The sequence below is a fragment of the Branchiostoma floridae genome, chromosome 19, assembly GCF_000003815.2.
Source record: "Branchiostoma floridae strain S238N-H82 chromosome 19, Bfl_VNyyK, whole genome shotgun sequence".
NCBI classification, from domain to species: domain Eukaryota; kingdom Metazoa; phylum Chordata; class Leptocardii; order Amphioxiformes; family Branchiostomatidae; genus Branchiostoma; species Branchiostoma floridae.
In genome coordinates, this window is record NC_049997.1 from 1445248 (window position 1) to 1464528 (window position 19281).

At 39.8% G+C, this 19281-nt stretch overlaps 2 protein-coding genes across 5 annotated transcripts in view; one reads left to right on the top strand and one right to left on the bottom strand.

Moving 5' to 3' along the window:
- Positions 1-14338, top strand: part of LOC118406762 (GDP-L-fucose synthase-like) — a 16005-nt gene extending 1667 nt beyond the window's left edge. For 2 of the 4 annotated variants that reach the window (XM_035807071.1, XM_035807072.1), the window contains 10 exons: positions 5884-6052; positions 6834-6948; positions 7356-7484; positions 8313-8386; positions 8927-9060; positions 9307-9371; positions 9808-9874; positions 10774-10853; positions 11589-11688; positions 12096-14338. In XM_035807071.1, coding sequence (XP_035662964.1) covers positions 5889-6052; positions 6834-6948; positions 7356-7484; positions 8313-8386; positions 8927-9060; positions 9307-9371; positions 9808-9874; positions 10774-10853; positions 11589-11688; positions 12096-12151 — 984 coding nt within the window. In that variant the 5' untranslated portion in view covers positions 5884-5888 and the 3' untranslated portion in view covers positions 12152-14338. Of the gene's footprint in view, positions 1-4386; positions 4427-5584; positions 5702-5883; positions 6053-6833; positions 6949-7355; positions 7485-8312; positions 8387-8926; positions 9061-9306; positions 9372-9807; positions 9875-10773; positions 10854-11588; positions 11689-12095 lie in introns of those variants that run through there. The other 2 variants (XM_035807073.1, XM_035807074.1) reach the window with 2 other exon arrangements.
- Positions 14339-15010: 672 nt separating this feature from the next.
- The window catches only part of LOC118406767 (ankyrin-3-like), an 11220-nt gene continuing 6949 nt past the window's right edge, over positions 15011-19281 (bottom strand). The window contains exons 5-7 of the mRNA XM_035807078.1: positions 18996-19054; positions 16723-16842; positions 15011-15557 (exon numbers count right to left, since the gene is read on the bottom strand). Of these exons, the coding sequence (XP_035662971.1) occupies positions 15465-15557; positions 16723-16842; positions 18996-19054 (272 nt within the window). The 3' untranslated portion in view covers positions 15011-15464. The remainder of the gene's footprint in view (positions 15558-16722; positions 16843-18995; positions 19055-19281) is intronic.

Sequence of the window (19281 nt, forward strand, 5' to 3'; positions counted from 1 at the left end):
AACAAATTTTTGGGTGCACCTCATAAAACAAACAAGAATGTCAGAAAAACATAATTTTGATGAACCGAAATTTCAATCTCAAATTCTGAAACAAGTACAAATGTACTATGCAGACATTCTATTATCTTTCTAACACTTAGATGTCAAGAATGTGGTGTATACTAGTATATGTTGATATCTTTATATTCATAAACCTACGAAAGTATTTGGTTGCACCAGGTGCACCCACAGAAAGTAATTGGGTGCACAGCTCCAATTATGGATGCACTAGGGTGCACATGCACCCAGTATTTCAAGCCCTGACTGGCAAATAGCAATTGAACTGGTTGGCTCTGAGTTTCTGATAAGCTAGTATAGAACCCCAACACCCAAATGTTACACACATGACGTTACATATTTTTTAAACCCCTCTTACACATTCAGGACTTTTCCCCCTAGACCTTTAAATACCCCAACCAAGGTTGACGGTTGGCAGAGAGCAGTCTGACCAGTTTTAGGCCATGCCTGTACCAGCCATAATTTCAGAATCAGTAGAAACCAACTCCCAACCGTGCACGGAATGAACGAAGAACCTACTGCCGACCACTCCCAACCATCCTGACTTTTATCTGAAGACTCAGCTGCCTCCCTGACTGACCAGGAATGTCAATGGAAGCATTTGAGCAAAGATCAAATCATTTAATTAGCAGCCTCGAACTCTGACCTCATGTGGCTCAAGGTAGCAAACACAATTTTTTTGCCTAGGGGATCTACACATCAAGGCAAGCTTGATAAAAGCTCCTTGATCAAGGACAACAAAGTGAGGAGGTTCCACACCTCAAAATATAAAGCAGGGTGGACAAGCAAGTTACAAGAATTTCATATGTTGGATTTCAGGGTTAAATACAAAATATCTGAAAATGAGCAGGGTTTTACGTGCTGATTCTTTTTTAGTTGACCCCCAGCGGAGGTCATGGTACTGCAGCCGACACACAGGCAGAAGCTGGTAACACTAGTATCAAGGCGAAATTTCATTCTGACCAAAGAAATCCTAGTGTAAGTCCAACTTCTCAAAATTGATGTATTCCTTTACCATTCAGAACAGTTTCCACCTTGCTTTTGTGCACAGACGTATAACTACGATGCACCACAACACTGATATTGGTCGATGGCTTGGAAGATTATTATATATATTTATAGCCATGGCTGTCGCCTGATGGGTTTGCGGAAAAGGCTGGGCTGTCTACCTGGGCTGTCTACCTGGGCTGTCTACCTGGGCTGGCTATCACGTCAGGCTACTTGGACCTACGAAAGCCCATTGGGACAAGAGCTGTTTTAGCAGTAGGGGTTGTTTGTGCTCAACGAATAAGCTGTGTCTGAAGGATCTGTGTGTTATTATGTCTATGAGCTGCATCTGAAGTGGCAGTGTGTGAAGGAGCTACAACTACATATTTGAAAGAGCCGTGTACGTTACATAACCCAGAGCGGCGCGCGAATCAGTTGATATGCCACCGATCTTGTGTGCTTGGGAAGGGCTCTTAACACGACTTTCCTCCCTTCACTAGGGTAGAGAAAAGAGTACCTAGCTTCGGTAAGGGCCCTCCCTCAGATAGGGCAAAGAACCCACCACACTTACGAAAAAGACTAGGGGTCCTTCCTTCCCAGTGTAAGTGGTTCAAAACTGGGGTAATTGCTGTCGTATTGAGGTCACCTGAGTTAGCACCGAATGGCAGCTGTTCCAGACCCTTGCACTAAATAGCAACGCTTATTTGAAGCTCCTCACAATTCAATTGACGATCCTAATGTATGGCGCAGAAGCCTGGACCCTGACAGCCACTAAAGAACGGCTCCTGGACGCCTTTGACCAACTAGCCACAAGTCTTAAGACTAATCCAATCAGCCCGATAAGTCGTGTTAATAGCCCTTCCCAAGGGTACAAGATCGGTGGCATATCAACTGATTTGAACCCAGAACCTCTGGGTTATGTAACACACACAATTGCTTCAAACAAAGCCCCTTCACACACCACTCCTTCAAACACAGCTCCTTCACATACAGCCCATGCACAGTTCCTTCACACATAGCTTCTTCATTGAGCACAAACAACCCCTACTGCTGAAACAGCTTTGTCCCAATTGGCTTTCGTAGGTCCAAGTAGCCTGACGTGATAGCCAGCCCAGGTAGACAGCCCAGGTAGACAGCCCAGCCTTTTCCCTAAACCCGTCGCCTGTGAAGGCAATGAAGAATTCAAATAGTAGCCAAAAAATGTAACAATTCAGTTCCCAGGATAATTTTTCGGCAGGTGAAGCCAGCTATCCAGGCCCTCTGCCCGATCACGTCAGATTGCTGCTGTCATTGATCTTGAACAAGTCAAGGCTGTGTGAGGTGGTTTATGCCTGTTGCCAAATTCGGTAACAAATGTTACCACCATGAGTATGATGAATGCCAGGGTTATATTATCCTTGTAGTTGTACATGTACAAAATGTATAAGACTACAAATCGCTGTTTTTGTGACGCTTTAACAGGCTTTCTAAGAAACAAGAAAGGGTCATTGACTACCATTTGTATCCCATGATGCTCAGGGCTTGAAATACCACCTGCATATGCAGGTTAGTGCGGGTAAAATTGGAGCTGTGCGGGTATTTCTGATGCCTACCTGCACCGGTACCTAACCTGCACTGGTCCATGTACTGGGTTTTATACATAAATGTATGATGTAGGTGTATTTGGACTGTTGCATTGATCCTTACCACCTACATGTTTGTATATAGGTATAAAAGAATAAATAGCAATGGTTCCTGAACAATTTAATATGGTCCATACTTTCCAAATTCAGAGTTGTACAGCTAAGATTTGTTAGGTGCAGGTAATTTTTCGGGTTTGCAGAAGAAGTGTTTCGAGCCCTGATGCTTAACACAATGTTTTACAGAGATAACTGTAACAAACATTACCATTGTTCAATGCTTTCTAAGCTTTCTATCTGACCTGGCCTAAAAATGCTGCCCACGGTTTAAATGTCCCTAGGGACGTCCACTTGTATCTCAGCAGCTGGATATGGATTACTAGTATTTATACTGACCTGGTAGATTCAAATTACTGGGTCTGGTTAGTGTTTGTATGCTAGCATACAGAATCTGGGAATGGTAGTGCAGTGTAACTTTTACTAAATGGTAGCAGAATACCTGTACATGAGCAATGTGGTTGTAAGAGTTGTACTGCAAATTTGTGGTAAATCCTTACAACTATAGCTAGGATGTAGATCCTCATATACAATTGTAGCCATAGGCTATCACAGGCCTAGAAAAAAATGCTGTGTTTCCAGTTACCTGACCGACACTAGCATAAACTGCTGATGCTCCTTTTTTTTTGTTATTGACCGAAAGAAACACATTATTTCAATCAGTTGTCACTATTTCACCAAGCTTTTACCAACTAAGTGATCACCAAAAGACTATATTTCTACTAAAAGCACAAAACCCCACCATCATACAGAACGTGGGACAGTTCATTAACCACTGCCTTCAAAGAAGAAGTCAAATCCGACAATAGTATCCATAGTACCATGTAGTTGATTAGACACTAGTTTTATGTATTATTCTTAGTTCTTGAGACTGTATATGCAATTAGCTTAGTTCTTGAGACTGTATATGCAATTAGCCCTCGGGCATGATTTTGCAAATAAAACACTTATTGACCGCTGGGAAGATATATATATAGAATACAACACGGTGTATTCTGTATCACCCAAGGTGTCAGCCCGATCGTGGGTCGGATCGCACGACGGCCGAAGGCCGGGGGTGATCCGACCCGCGGGAGGGCTGAGACCAATACCCACCTGAGAAAACCCATGTTTTGATGCGAAATGCGCCAGAAGTTGAACAAATTTGGTGCCCTCGAACAAAAAAGTGTTGCAACAGCAATGTTCCAATGTCCGAATCAGGTATTCGAATTGCCAACCGTGCCGTATTCGGCCCGCTCGAAACAGGTCAATTTATTCGAATGGAGCCTGTGTGATACGCCTTTCGAACCGGTCTGATATGGAAGTTACGGCCCGGTCAGAAACACCAAACGTTTTCGCGTCACAGGTATGACATAAAAATTTTTACCTTCCTCCTGGCACAATTGATGACAAATGTCAATTATATTACTAAGTAGGATGATGTGTCCGTAACTCTTCTGAAGGAGTTTACGTTTTGAAGTAAGTGGTCATTATTAATCCTGAAGAAGGCAACAGTGGTCATTCCAAATTTGATCCGTGCACACCATTGTGTTGAATGAAAGTTAATATAAGCAGAGAGTTTGCTGGAGTTTTCATTTTGGCACACTGTACTTTTAAATTTCTCACCTGGCCTGCAGCACAATCATGTAATTTCTGGCATTTAGTCTTCATGTTTGTTACTTTTCAGTTGTCAGAACTGGTGGGACCACATTGTGCCAAGGCTACTGGTAGGCCCTGAAACAGTACCGTATATTCTCGAATAAAGTACGCACCCCAATTAAAGTACGCACCCCTGATTTTGGACAAGTCTTAGACAGATCTTTGGGACTGAAAGGTAAAATGGAAAAACTCAAATAAAGTACGCACCCCTTCTCCACCAATTTTGAACAGACCTTTAACTGGATAAATTCAAATTTATGATGTTTTCCCAAGGTTATTTTGCATGAAATAACCTGCATTTACACTGTCATTGTCTCTATGAACTTGTGAATTGCCTACTGCAAATTATAAAAATCACTGAGAACTGGTAGAAGAAATCAGGAAAAACCAGTTGTACAAGTCAAAGTCACTAACTCAAAAGGATTGTATGCAAATGCCAATCTTATGTAAATCATGTTTAGACAATTTCTTTGTTTCATGTTTAGACAACTACAAGACAACAACAATGTGCATGTTTTGAAACATTACTAGAAGTGTAGCTCCACCTTGCTTTATTTTAGGCTTTTTTTACCATTTCTCTGTGCAGTGACCTCAAATAAAGTACGCACCCCAACTTTGGCAACAACTTGTAGCACCTTTTCAATTTTGAAAAGTTAAAAAAGTGCGTACTTTATTCGAGAATATACGGTAGTCCACTGTGTTGTGCTGCTGGACACTCTGCAGCTTCTTTTGCCTCTGAGCTTCCTTTGATAATAATAGCTCCTGTAGTTTTCATTCTGACAGCAATGGTACTAGTCCTCTATCCTTCAGGTCTGCCCCTTGTAATCCCACTAGTAACAGGTTCTTACACTTTTAGTTACAGTTTCTTCCTTTTCGCGATTTGTAAGAAAAATAAATCTTCAATAAGTCTCAATACTAATACTGATACTAATAAGTTGTAAATGCATTTAAGTTTGTGGGGATTTAATTTGGTGGTACATTGTAGCACCATGAACTGTAGTCTCGTACTGCCGTGAAAAAGGCAGTGAAAATTCGCAGTGAAGCGGCCACCGCAAAAACACTCACTTACTAAACAAAAACAAAAACTGCGAACAGTAAACCACAGTGAAAGTTTCTGCATTTAAAGTACTATGGCTGGTAACCTGTTTTGCTGCTTTGCATGCATGAGTGCATGACTAAATAGGGCCATTATTAGGTGACAGCTTAAGTATAGGTGAGTCTTACCAGGTGAACAGGGCTTGGCCAGAAGAGTGGTACCTGTAAATGTATACATATGTACATTAGTAGACACTATAAGTATAAAGGTTGATCTTCTGACAGTTTCTGACTTCAAGTTAATTCAGGTCTGTTGTCTAACTTGTATTTATGTAACATTTGGTATGTCACTTCCTGTTCCCATATCCCTCATAAAGGTGGCCATGCCCTGACAAATAACATTTGTTGATGACCTCTAAAACTACCAAGGTTCAAAATGCATATCTTATGTCCATGTTGTACTTTCAATGGCATTGACTTCTGCACACAGATAACATGGCAGCCCAGAATGGCGAGGCAAAGCGTACCAAGGTTGCGATGCGAGTCCTGGTGACCGGGGGGACAGGTCTGGTTGGTCAGGCTATCCGCAGGGTGGTGGAGGAACAGCAGAGCGAGGACGAGGAGTGGATATTTGTGTCGTCCAAGGATGCCGACCTCACGTAAGTACAATAGTTATCAATTTTCTGCAGCAGTCCACACCAACCCTTCCTGTCACACAGACTAAATCCCCTATAAAACATCATCGTCACCCTGACAAACATAAACATACACATACAGGCACACACACACACACACACACACACTCACACACACACACACACATATATACAGGCACACACACACACACATACACATACTAGTACACACACACACACAGGCACTTAGTACATACACATACACAGGCACACACACAGGCACACACATACACAGGCACACACATACACAGGCACACACACATACACAGGCACACACACATACACATGCACACACACACATACACATCAGTGTTGTTCACCTTCAATTTGTGCCATTTTGGAGATTTTGTGGCCTCAAAACTCATATCAAAAGGAAAGCAAAGTTATACTTGTTTTTATGTCCAACATTTCTTCTATGAACAAATTAGTTCTCTGCTGATAGCACTGGTCAGGGCTGCAGGGATTCCCTGTGCACAGGGCCGGCATGTTTCTGATCTCCTTGTTTTAGCTGATGACATTAATAGAGACTTTAAAAGTTGTTCATATAGAAATTGTATTACTAAACGTCAGCGTGGCGTCTGATTTTCTCTCAATGACAACATTTGTAGTGTCATAGCAAAATCAGTTAATTTCACGGTTGTCACGACAATGGGAATTGGCTGACAGATGAAAATGTGCAGCTGGCTAGAGCTCGGGATGAAGTACTAAGTTTTTAAATGACTATGTTGTTGTATGATTATTCCAGAGACACCACAGCCACCCAGGCCCTGTTTGACAAGCACCAGCCGACCCATGTCATCCACCTGGCAGCCATGGTGGGGGGGCTGTTCAAGAACCTCAAGTACAACCTGGACTTCTTGGTAGGTGTTCAGCTGTATTGTTAGATTACAGGTCCTCCAGTGGCTTCTTATGGTACTGCATAGGAACTTCTGGTTTAGACATCTTGTGTTCTGGACATACTACAGTTGTGATGTTTGAGTGGTATGGTAGATTTGATCCATTCATACCATCAGGGACACCTACTCTTTTCAAGAAGTTTGGTGGGTTCTTTTACTTGCTTGAGGTGTTGCTGTTCGATACGGCCTTTACCGAAGCCACGTACTCATCTACACCTGAGTGAAATGAGGGAAGTTGTATAAAGATTAAAGTGCCTTTCCCAAGGGCACAAGGCCACGTTACACCACACGACGCCACCATACATCTATGTGTTGTCGAGCCTTATGTATTGTGTTGAATGATACTTACACGAATGAATTATCCTTTCCAGAGGAATAACATACGTATCAACGACAATGTGCTACATCTTGCCTATGAAAATGGTGTGAGGAAATGTGTCTCGTGTCTCTCTACCTGCATCTTTCCCGACAAGACGACGTACCCCATCGACGAAACTATGGTAAGAGACCTATGATTATTTGATACATGATTGGTAGGAAACAGGAGGTGAAAGGTACAAAGTTAGCGTGTACAAAGTTGCACGAAGTTGTATGAAGTTACAGTGACAGAAGTTGTGAGTGATGTGATCTAACTTTGTACATATGGTCGGGGCAAGTGTACGAAGTTAACTTAGCCCTATTTTACATAAGCTAACTTTGCAAGGTTGGTGTATGTTGTACGAAGTATGTTTTAGTTAACAAATCTAACTTCGTACAGAGGGGCAGGGTTGGTGTACAAAGTTAAAAAATGAAACTTCGTACAGAGGGGCAGGGTTGATACTGTTGATGTACATTTCTACAATGTACGAAGTATGAAGTGAGGTTAGCCCTGTGTTACATAATCTAACTTCGTACAGATGGGTGAAGTATGAAGTTAACTTAGCGCTATGTTACAGAGACTAACTTTGTACAGAGGGGCAGTGTAATGGTGTACAATGTGCAAAGTTAACAAGCAGAAAGAAGTGGGTGTCTGACTTCCAGCAGTGCAAGTTGACACACACACCTCAGGTCACAGCTCAAATGTCCACGTTTATTTCCTTCTCCCTTACCTAAAGTTATGGGGTGTTGCCTGAAAAGTAATGATCACAATAATTTGAATTTGGTACATATTCATGTAAGACTTAATAGTTACTTAACAGCAATGCTTCTAAATCTGAGTTGTGCTCATTCTTTCTGGGTGAGGCCGAGAACTTACTGATCCCCCCTCGTAGGTAATAGTGTCTGCCTAATATTGAATAATCTTATTTATAATTATGTAAAGTAAGTTGGTTTTGATTTTGTTCTCATAGGTCCACAATGGCCCTCCCCATGAGTCCAACTTTGGCTATTCCCATGCGAAAAGGATGATAGACGTCCAGAACAGGTAAAACCTTCAGTTTCTATGTAGATTCCTCCTACTTTTTGCAAGAACATGAGGATTCCATATATAAGCAAAATGTTGATTTCAATGCTGATTTTTTGTGGTCAACTTTTCTTTAAACCCATTTAGTATTTCTGGTTTCGCACCAGTAATCACCTCTAGAATGAATCCCTCTGTTCAGACAAGGAGCTTTGATCAACTTGACTGATTCACAATCAGAAAACTGCTTTCCTCTTAAAATTGCAGCAATCCCACAAATTGTAGAAAAAGTGGGGCTTTTCGTCTTTCTCTTCTTCCAAAAAAGAAATCAAACCCAATTTGTCTACATATAGCCAACAGTAGTATTTGCCTAGTCTCTGTTTACAATAATGTAAATCACTGTCCTTTGTCACATGTATGTCCCCTATGCTTCTACCATGTACATGTACAATGTCATGCAATAAGCTACTGGGCATGAATTACATATAAAGTATTCTATCTGCTGAGATTTTGTTTGTCTCATTTCATTCCAAACCAAGTTAACACAAGTTCCTTCTGTTACAGGGCATACTATGTTCAGCATGGCTGCACGTTTACCTCAGTCATTCCCACTAATGTGTTCGGCCCTCATGATAACTTCAGTCTGGAGGATGGTCATGTGGTGCCTGGACTCATGCACAAGGTCTACATGGCCAAGAGTAAGTGGTGTACAGTAGTGTGTATATCTACATGTAACACTTTTCTGACCCAGGCACTTCAAACCCATGACTTTCATGTAGCACAATATCAGGAATGGATTATAATGTACAGCATGTTTGTTTATCACAATATAATAACCAAAGAAAATTACTGTATATTATTAATAAGTAGCTTCTTTTTTCTGTACTATGTAATGCTGATTCTGTGTCTGTTCAGAGGAATGAAATAAAATGTTTGTTTAACAGGAGACAACAAACCGCTGACAGTCTGGGGCACAGGGTCACCAAGGAGGCAGTTTATTTATTCTTATGTGAGTATATCTTGTAATTGAGCTACATGTAACTAAGTTACTGTAATTGCAGACAATTTCACAGTGGTTTTATGTTTGTGGTTTGTATGGTGACCTCTTCTTTTTGAACTTAAAAACTTAACTGCAAACTTTAATACAGTAGCAGTATTCCCTTGACTCTTAGTATACATGACAGAAGTACCCATAGCTAAAGAACCGGGGGAAACTTGAAAAACTGTTTATACTGGCTGAGTGCACACACTTCCTCATCGGACTATTTTTATGTTGATCCAACAAATAAAGATCATACAGCAATCATGGGAAGATTTGAAAGTTGAATCACAAGAAAATTGCTGAGTCTTCACTGTTGCTTTCTACTGTAACCGTTGTAGTCGAAACTTGGTGATGAGATGAACAGTAACAAATGTCATGACTCTGTACTTGTACTGTTCCCCAGGACCTGGCGCGCCTCATGGTGTGGGTACTGAAGGACTATCAGGAGGTCGACCCCATCATTCTCTCAGGTCAGTCAGTAATGTACCGTTTCAGAAAAACCTGGTTTACACAATGTCATGGTGTATACGTGTTTGAATCCAACTCTTCATGACGAGTTATGAAATGTTTGTATGTATGTATGTAACGTTATGTATATATGTATGAAGTGTTAGGTTACTTCAAGAAAAAGTGTTTCTGTAATTCCTTATTTTTTTTAGTGTATTTTTCTGTTCAAACAATCGACAAACATTTAAAAGACACTTCTGAAAATAGTTTCATCAGGTTTGTAGAATATATTCTTATCACACAACAAGTAGGTACTTACATTTAAAAGATAATTACCTCCAATCGTTCCAGACAGAAATGCATAGCAAGAACAAATTACAAAGATATAGATCACTTAACCCTACTTGTAATGTGTGGAGAAATGCAAAAATTGCAAACTTTCATAATACTAGAGATTGTCCTCTTTGATTATATGCAAGATATGTTCCCTTATTTCCGCTACGAAAAATTGGTATTCCTTATGCAGTTAGATAAACCATATATTATTGGTGCCATCTGTCCATATGTTAACAACTGTTTTAAGAAGCGAGAAGAAGTTGATATCTATCAGATTTTGTACCTACTACATTGTAGCATGTAGCAGTCTCTATAGATGATACCATTATAGTATGATACCATTTTCTTATATCATGCTGTGCCTTATTGCTACGACCTGTACTTGGCTTAGTTTAATCATGGTGAAGGGGGGGGGGGGAACCATCAGAGCAGCCTACATGTAGGAAAGATCTCAAAGGGTGTGATATCTGGCTTGTGTCCATACTTATGTAGTTCCAGTCTTTTTCAATACTCACTGGACTAAGGACTCACAGGTCAGTACAGTGATTACATTTGTAGGACTCATGGCAGCTGTCTTTTGTTACAGTTGGGGAGGAGGATGAGATCTCCATTAAGGAGTGTGCAGAGCTGGTGGTGGAGGCCATGGACTTTAAAGGAGAGGTCATTGTATCCTTCTTGTTCATAATGCAGGACACTCCAACTGGAATTCCAGCAATAACAACCCAAACTTGTAAGATGGAGGAGTTGCCACAATATATTGAATATCACAGGAGTTGTGAGAACACTGTGAAGGTGCTGTACAAACATGTAACTTGGCCCTTTTTAAGCCTCCTTTGCAGCCTTCTGGCAGCACTGGCTTTTGTTCTATGGGGAGATTGCGGGTTCAGATTGTCAATATGGGCTAAGGTTCTGTATGCCAGGAGAAAGAGTTTTCAGTGCTGCAGAAACTCCCTGTTCTGTCATTAGATAACCTTAGCCCATGCTGACAATCATAATCCACCAATCTCTCCATAAAATAAAAGCTAGAACTAGTACAGAAGTCTGAAATGGAGGCTAGCTTTTTTTTACCAGGAACTCTCAATCAGACGCAATGCTTCTTGTTGCATAAATACAAGATCATCGACTGTTGGAACTATGCATTTGAAGAAGATGATCAAAGACTTCCCGTCCGGTAACAGTTTAAAGTGAGGTGTTGTTTGATGACGAATAAAAGTTAAATCTGCAATAACTATAGATAAATGTCACATTCACTGGTTTCCTCACTAGACCAGATATGATGATGATGAGACATGCAATAAATGATTTTATCATCTACTTAGAAGTGACACTTATCACATAACAGTATTATAGATATTCATATCTATAGCATTATATATTTCTATGGACCCTAACTGTGCCCAGTATGACACCACTAAATCTGACGGTCAGTTTAAGAAGACGGCCAGCAATGCCAAACTCAGGAAGTACCAGCCTGACTTCAAGTTCACCCCGATCAAACAGGGTAAGTGTCTGGTTAAAAGGTTTTGATATGATTTAGCAAGAATACAACAAGTTTGTCTAGTCAACCTTTGCAAATATTTTAATCTCAGCACTCTAATATTTCTTTTTTTCTTGTACTTCAAAGATGGAAAGTTTCCCATAGCCCATAATTGTAATTAGAACTCAGGTGAATTCAACCTGTCATCAGTACTTGGTTAGTTGTAGGGATGAACTAGGTTGACTCTTAGTAGGAGTTGCATGAACAATTTTATTGTCTTCTATGTTTCTAAATAGATTTTTGTGTGAAGTTTCTTTAGTAAATATTTGTATTACATGTTGTATGTCGTACTAGGTTGTATGCAGTTAGGGTAATTTTTATAAATTTTTTTAAAAGAATGACTCCAGTTATTTGATCTGTTGTTTGTGCAGCTCTGAAGGAGACATGTGACTGGTTTGCAGAGAACTATGACATAGCCAGGAAGTAAGCAGAGCTGGAACCTGGGACATGTTACTCAAAGGAAGAACTTACATGCCTCAGATTGATTCAAGTGCAGTTCTGGGCATTTCACTCCAGAGGGAATTGTTATTTTCCAATAGACAATATAATCAGCCGACCTTTTATTGAATTCCACTTGTAGTAAATTATGCAATGTGTGTTTTCTAACGCAATAGGACACTCTAAGTACCATGCAAAACTTCCAACACTAACTTAGTTGTACACGGATCAAATTTTCAATAACCATGGAATAATGTGAAGTAGTATGCATATATTACTTCCTAAAATTAATATGTATCAGAAAATAATGCTTCCTTCTGGAGTGGAATGCCCCTTTAGTTATGGGAAATTGTAAGCTTTTATCATAGGTTATTAGCCTATACATTTACCACTGCTTCCCTGTATTTAAGAATATTAGCAGCAGAGATATGGACTGTGTCAGCCACACTAGAAAATCAAACTGCCTGCACTTATAGTAAATGACCAGAACTGTAACATTGCAAATAGGGGACAAAGGCAGTTGCCTGTTTTACTTACATGCAGGCCCCATTCATGATACAAAAATCAGAGTGGTTCAATTTGGCTTGGCTTACAAGTTGACTTAAGCTGGTTTGCATTTTGCGTTCGTGGCGCACCCACACTCTAACTGTTTCAGTCCATAATGCGATCTCTCCCACTGATGTTGCTGTAAGCCCGTACAGAATTGTACTTTTGTATCGGATTCTTGGTCTTCGATCGACATTGAACTGTTGTCTTGTTGAAGCCTTAGAAATGTGGTGCAGAACAAGCCGCCTGGAATCCACTTTGTTCTAGAAACCATCATGTTAGCAAATTAATCCAGGTTGGCTTACCAAAAGGATTTCAGTCGTTTTAATTTTGCATCATGGTTGAATGATTGTATGCAACTGTGAATTTGATAGTTTGTGAAGCTGATAAAAACATTCCAAGGCAACAGCTACACATGTATATAGCCCATTTTGTGGCTGGTGTTTGTTTTACTATTTTTGTTGTTGTCAATTAACATGCTCTGATATAGTGCGCTTTGCCTTTTTCTGATGCAGTGTGTTTGTGCTATACCTTTGCCAACGTTGTTATTGATGCCGCTTTTGAATATGTACATGTATGTGTGTTTGTTTGCAGCGTAACAATAGAAATTGTGGATGGATCTTTATGATATATATAGCATCTATCTGATATTTAGATAGGTTTATGGGCTCCAAGCAACTTTCTGTGGAACTGCATCACAACTTGGTTTTTGTTTTATCATTTATCATGGACACAATAGAGTCTAGAGATTTTTAGGTGGCATATATAATCTCTTGGTCTCAGGAAACTTTGAACAACTTGTTATTTGGGTAGACATCAACTGATATGATTTTTTTGGCAATGAGAAACCTTTAAATGTCAGATTAATGATGGGGATTTTCCTTTAGATGGTTAATATCATTGAACATAGATTATGGAAATTAGGGTATGCTTGACATAGTTAATGTGACAAGTATTTATTGGGCAAAGGTACAAATGTATAGAAATTGTTTTATGATACAGTGTATGTAACTGACTCAGCCAGGTCATACAATGTTAGAATGATGTAAGTTAAATAATATACATAATCATATTGTCAGGATATTGGGGCTTTATCCCCAAGGCACAACGTTACTGCTCTTACATACTTTGTATGATGTCCATTGCTATTTTCCACAGTATGGTGAATAAATTCATGAAGACAGTGAGAACTTTTTGCTGCTGATGACATGACTTTGTACACAATTAATTAATTCAATATTTCTTGAATTAACATATGCCTTATTTACATAAAACACACCTTATTTACATACACATATAGACCTTGGTAATGAATCATAAAGTTTGCAGCAATCCATGTAGCAGTTGACAGAATTACACTAGACGTAATAAGTAGGAAAAAACTTAACTGCAGTAATATTCTTTGCTGCCAGGGGGCCAATATTTCACTTAGTTAGGCAGAAGTACTTACTGTACTTACTTATCTCTGCATAGATAACCCAGTAATGGAGTGTTAAATTGACAAGTCCTAAGTCTCAAACATACCTGTTACAGTATTTGGGGGAATAGAAACCTATTTTTCTACTACAAACCCTGATTTGAGACAACACAATGACTCACATAAACTGCATGGTATCATATGGAAGAAAAATGAAAAAAAAAACACCCTCATCTTCAATCATCCTACACTTCCCTGCAATAACATTACATAACTTCCTGTGTCTACTAAAGCATGTATGTATACTATAAAGCTGTACACAAAAAATTTCCAATGGAATTAAGCATATGACCAGGATGATGCCAACAGGTGTGACATGATTTCTCTTTGTAATATGGATGAATGAATTATCCCAGTACATGGATTATCATCATTTATGACACCTACATTGTACATGTACCTCTGCCACCAGGTGTAGCTAGGTGTAATATGTGGGACAGACACTAGCTTTCTTGAATGTGTGCATTCACTTTTTACTGCAAGCTCTAACAATGCCAGTATAAGAAGCCTTACAAAACACACTAAATACACGTGATTAGCTCCATGAAGAATTATTGTTGCCATACTGTTTTCAGTCTGGTTTTCTTCTGTTTTCAGGAAGGTTTGCAATGGTTCTGGGTAGGTGGGCATTTATGGCCCTCTGGTGGTTGGCCGTGGTACTGCAGCAGGGGTTTAATTTATATTCTAAACCCCTTGGTATGGAATGGTATAGTTTACATGTACTAGTAGGTCATCGATAAAGGGTATCAGTTGACAGTGTGTTGTAGTAGCTGCATATCTCCTGGGATTTTGTACAAACCGTCTAATTAAGGACTCCAGCGGAGTGAGGACAGTTTATTTTGTTGCTTCATTTCTTGTTACAACATTTATGGTGTCTATTTTGAAAATTTAGCCATCTCATTACTTTGGCAGTCTAGTGTGTAGGTCCTGGAGTGTGTAAAACTGACTGCCCTCTGCTTGTAGTCCTTAATTAGACCCTATACTGTTAGTCATTCTTTGTCCTTTCATAAACTATTGACCATGTCCCCCGCCATAACCCCACCATCACAAAAACCAAACCAACCCCGATACAAACACTTACATTTCATGGAGGTATGAGGTTTAAAAACTCTTTCCGCAAGGATTACTGTATATGTAAAATCCAGGAATGTTTTACGTTCATGTTTGACCAATTCAGCCGGTATGAAATGTGGAATGCCTCAAATTTGTTATATAGCTGTGGCTTTTTCTCCATTCCCTGCTCCTATCCTGAGATCTTGGTGGTTGCCTAATTTCCACCCTAGGTTCTCCACAGGTTGAAGGCTGGTTGAGTTTTGGAGGTTATTCTGTGTCCTGCTGACATCAACACATCCCCGCTGGCTGCTGCAGCATCCTGTAGTAAGGGAATATCAGCACAGAATTAGTCAGATTTCAGCAGAATTGGAGGTGCTTCAAGGTAGCAGAACACAGTTTTCGGCCTATGGGGATTTCTATAGTTAAGGACCACAACGTGACTGCCATCGACGCTGATAAAATCATAGTAGGGTGCAGTTTTCAAGCACGACAAACTAATATCTTGAAGTCAAGGGTACAACCTACCAAAATGATTGAAAAACAGAAAAAGTTGTCGTTTTGAAATTTTCAAAGACCTCTTTTAATAAATGGGGTCATGCAGGGAACTGCAGCCGACTCACAGGGGCAGGCAGCTGTAAAGGTCACGCGCATTTATACACCAAATGGACAAACATCAAAACCTTACACATACCACCTGAAAGTCGACTTCTTATACTACCATATAGCAAAGCTCATCCCCCGCTGTCTTTCACGTTACGGTGTTTACAGGCGCTTCCAGATTTTGGCCGCACTACCTTTTTACCCCTACGTAACAGACCACTGGGGTTGCGGATAAATACTGTGGGCTGCGACCTTATGACACCATAATTCAACATCAATGATAACATTCTGCCATGACAGTATTTTTCTATGAACATGAACATATTAAACATTTGTACAAAACACACAAACTTCTGATGTTATTGACCGTTAAATCTTGATTTTTAATACAATCTGACGGTAATAAAGTTAATTTCCACCCATGATGACATTGTAAACAGAGTAGCTGACGGAGAACTTGTATTGCGCCTCTCAAATAAAGTTCTTTTCAAAGTAGAAAAGCAACAATTATGCAAAGTTAAATAATGTTATCTAGTTAACAATGATCATGCACGTCTATTCGCTTCCAAAAAGGAACTTTTTGTGAATGATTTCTATGACGTCAGGACCTGTGGAACCTGGAGGCAGGAATAAAGAACTGGAAGTATGATTTATAAGATTCAATGTTCAATAACATCAGAAGGGTGTTTATTTTGTAAAAATGTCTGTTTACTGAACAATACTAATGATGGTTGCTTGTAATCGAAAACTGTTGCTTTTTGTGACATTGGTGACATATTTAAGCACGTCAACACTCATCCAAAACTCTCTCTACATCTTCAAACATGCATGGATACAGATTGAACATAGCATCATCTACATACTGATTGAATCCAGGGCCTTACCATTTGCACATCTCTTGCTCTTTGACCTCTGAGAGGTTGTGACCTCATGACGTATGCTGACCCAGGTCGGGAGAAGTGGAGGACATCAGATGGGGGGACGGCAGGGTCAGTGTCCTTGACCTATGAACAGAAGTTAAATTGTCTTCAGCCATGGCTGTCCAATGAACCGTTGCCACACCACCAGTCTGGTTGTTTTTTGGGGGGGGGGGGGGGCTCGTTACTAAAACACAACCAGTAGATTTCTAGCGAGGACACAATTCCTTCACATGCAAAGTACCCAATTACCACGTACTGATCTAGTGGCACGGCAGGGACAGGGATGAATAGTTCACACCTATTGTCTGTTGATTAACGATTTTCGTCGAGCTTTCTTTTAATAGTTTGCTAGTTATTTGGAGTCGAACGTTACATTTCATAATGCAGTAAAATCGTATTCTTACTTGTACTGAGTTAGAACTGCATTAGAACTGTGAACCATGTTTATTTTACGTTCAATCTTCGAAATACAAATAACGTTACAAGGGATGTATGAAGACTGTATATTGTGCCCATTTAACTAGGATTGTCTGCAAGGTCTCTTTTCCATTTGTTTCGTTCTACAGACGAGTTGCGAAGACATGTTTGTAAACTACACCGCCAGATCTGTAATGTTTCGACAATAAACTACCAGTATCACGTCAATATATTTCAATGAATACACACTGTGATAGCGCAAATAGATAGTATCAAGAAGGTTATTATGAAATGAACACAAGAAGCAAACCCTTATAAAAGCAAAATTTCAATATGAACGACCGTATAAGTGATAAATAGTGAAATATATATTATCGAAAAAAAAGTACAACAACTTGGATTCGAACCCGAGACCATAAGTTTCAAAAGTCTACTCGTTAATCCACTACGCCACGATACATTACTATGTGTATAGTTGGGCTAATACAACTCAACTGACGGAGCGCGTGATAATACGAGACAAAAATTGTTGCATGTCCATCATTTCAAAAATCTCAAGTCGTAAGATCTCTCTAGTCTCTTCACCTTTTGGTCATCAAGTAAACTTTTTAAACCGTTATAAATAAAACGGGAGGTTACATAGATGAACTGTTTGTGTGAACTCCCGCACAGTGCCTGCTTGGTGTGTGTTTATGACATTTGCATGATAGACAGGGTGAGAATGGCCCCCCACTCATTCGGGCTCTTCACACCGTAGTAATTGTCGTTGACCTGTCCTCGCTAGAAAGTTACTGGGTGTGTTTTAGTGTACCCGGGGGTGGGGGGGGGGGGGGTGCTTGGATAGAGTTGCGGTAAAGGTGTTATAATTTCAGACAAATGGCAGATGCACGTGGAAGCAAGGTAATACAAGTATCTGTGACATGTTTCCCACTGTATTTGTTACATGCATAACAGTTGCATGCACACTAAAAGAAAACTCAGCAGAAAGCAATCGTGCACTCATGGAGAGGCAGCTTGTGCTACACGCCAACTATAGGAACCTACTAAAAACTCTATGCGGCACCTCCCTCCCCCTAAATAACTGTATTAGCATTTGTTCCGTATAACCTTTCAGAAAGAAGGATAAAGCCTTTTTCTTTGGCCGTTTCTGCCCTAGGCCTTCAAGCACTGTTTTCGACGGAGGTGTTAGACATAGAACTGGGGTTTTTAATTGTCCATTTATATAAAAAAATGGTGTATGGATTTCATGTTAATACGGACGGCTGAAATTGCACATGTACGTATCTCTAGGTCAAGTTTATTTTCATCATGGAACTGCTAACATTTTAATGCCAATATTGGTTCATTTTAAGGTATTTCACCAGCTAAATTGGCATTTTGACCTTCCATGGTTTTCTCATTATTGAATTAAGAAAGAATGGAACCGTAATGAATATTGATAGATGGGCATGACAGAATTCATAATATGATTTTTGGGGAGCCATATGGATGACGTCATCAGGTTTTATTGCCCCTAATATTATTTTTTTCTATGAGAAAATACAGCACTTTGGTATATACCATTGCAATGAAACTATGTTTTTCATGTGCATAATGATGAAAGCTACAAACTCACAATTGCGCAAATTGATATCTTCTAAAGATCTGTTGTAATTAGACAATTATTGTTTTCATCTAATTAAAAAAATCATTATCTAATAATTACAGATCATTGAGACCCCTTTCATATTACCTTAATGTAACATTAAACAATCATATAACCAAGGGTCATGCACTTTATTGCCTCTGAAATACACAAAGGCACATCCAGAAGTTCCCACCTTCTGAACTATCTCCAGCCTGATCAGCTCTGACTTGGCTGTTCTTTTACATCCTGCAGCTGGAACAAACATAGGAAAAGACTTTAGAAACTTCTAACCATGGACAAAAACTACCACACTTCACAAACATGGACAACAACAGAGGCTCAGAGCTGACACACTACCACACTTCACAAACATGGACAACAACAGAGCTGACACACTACCACACTTCACAAACATGGACAACAACAGAGGCTCAGAGCTGACACACTACCACACCTCACAAACATGGACAACAACAGAG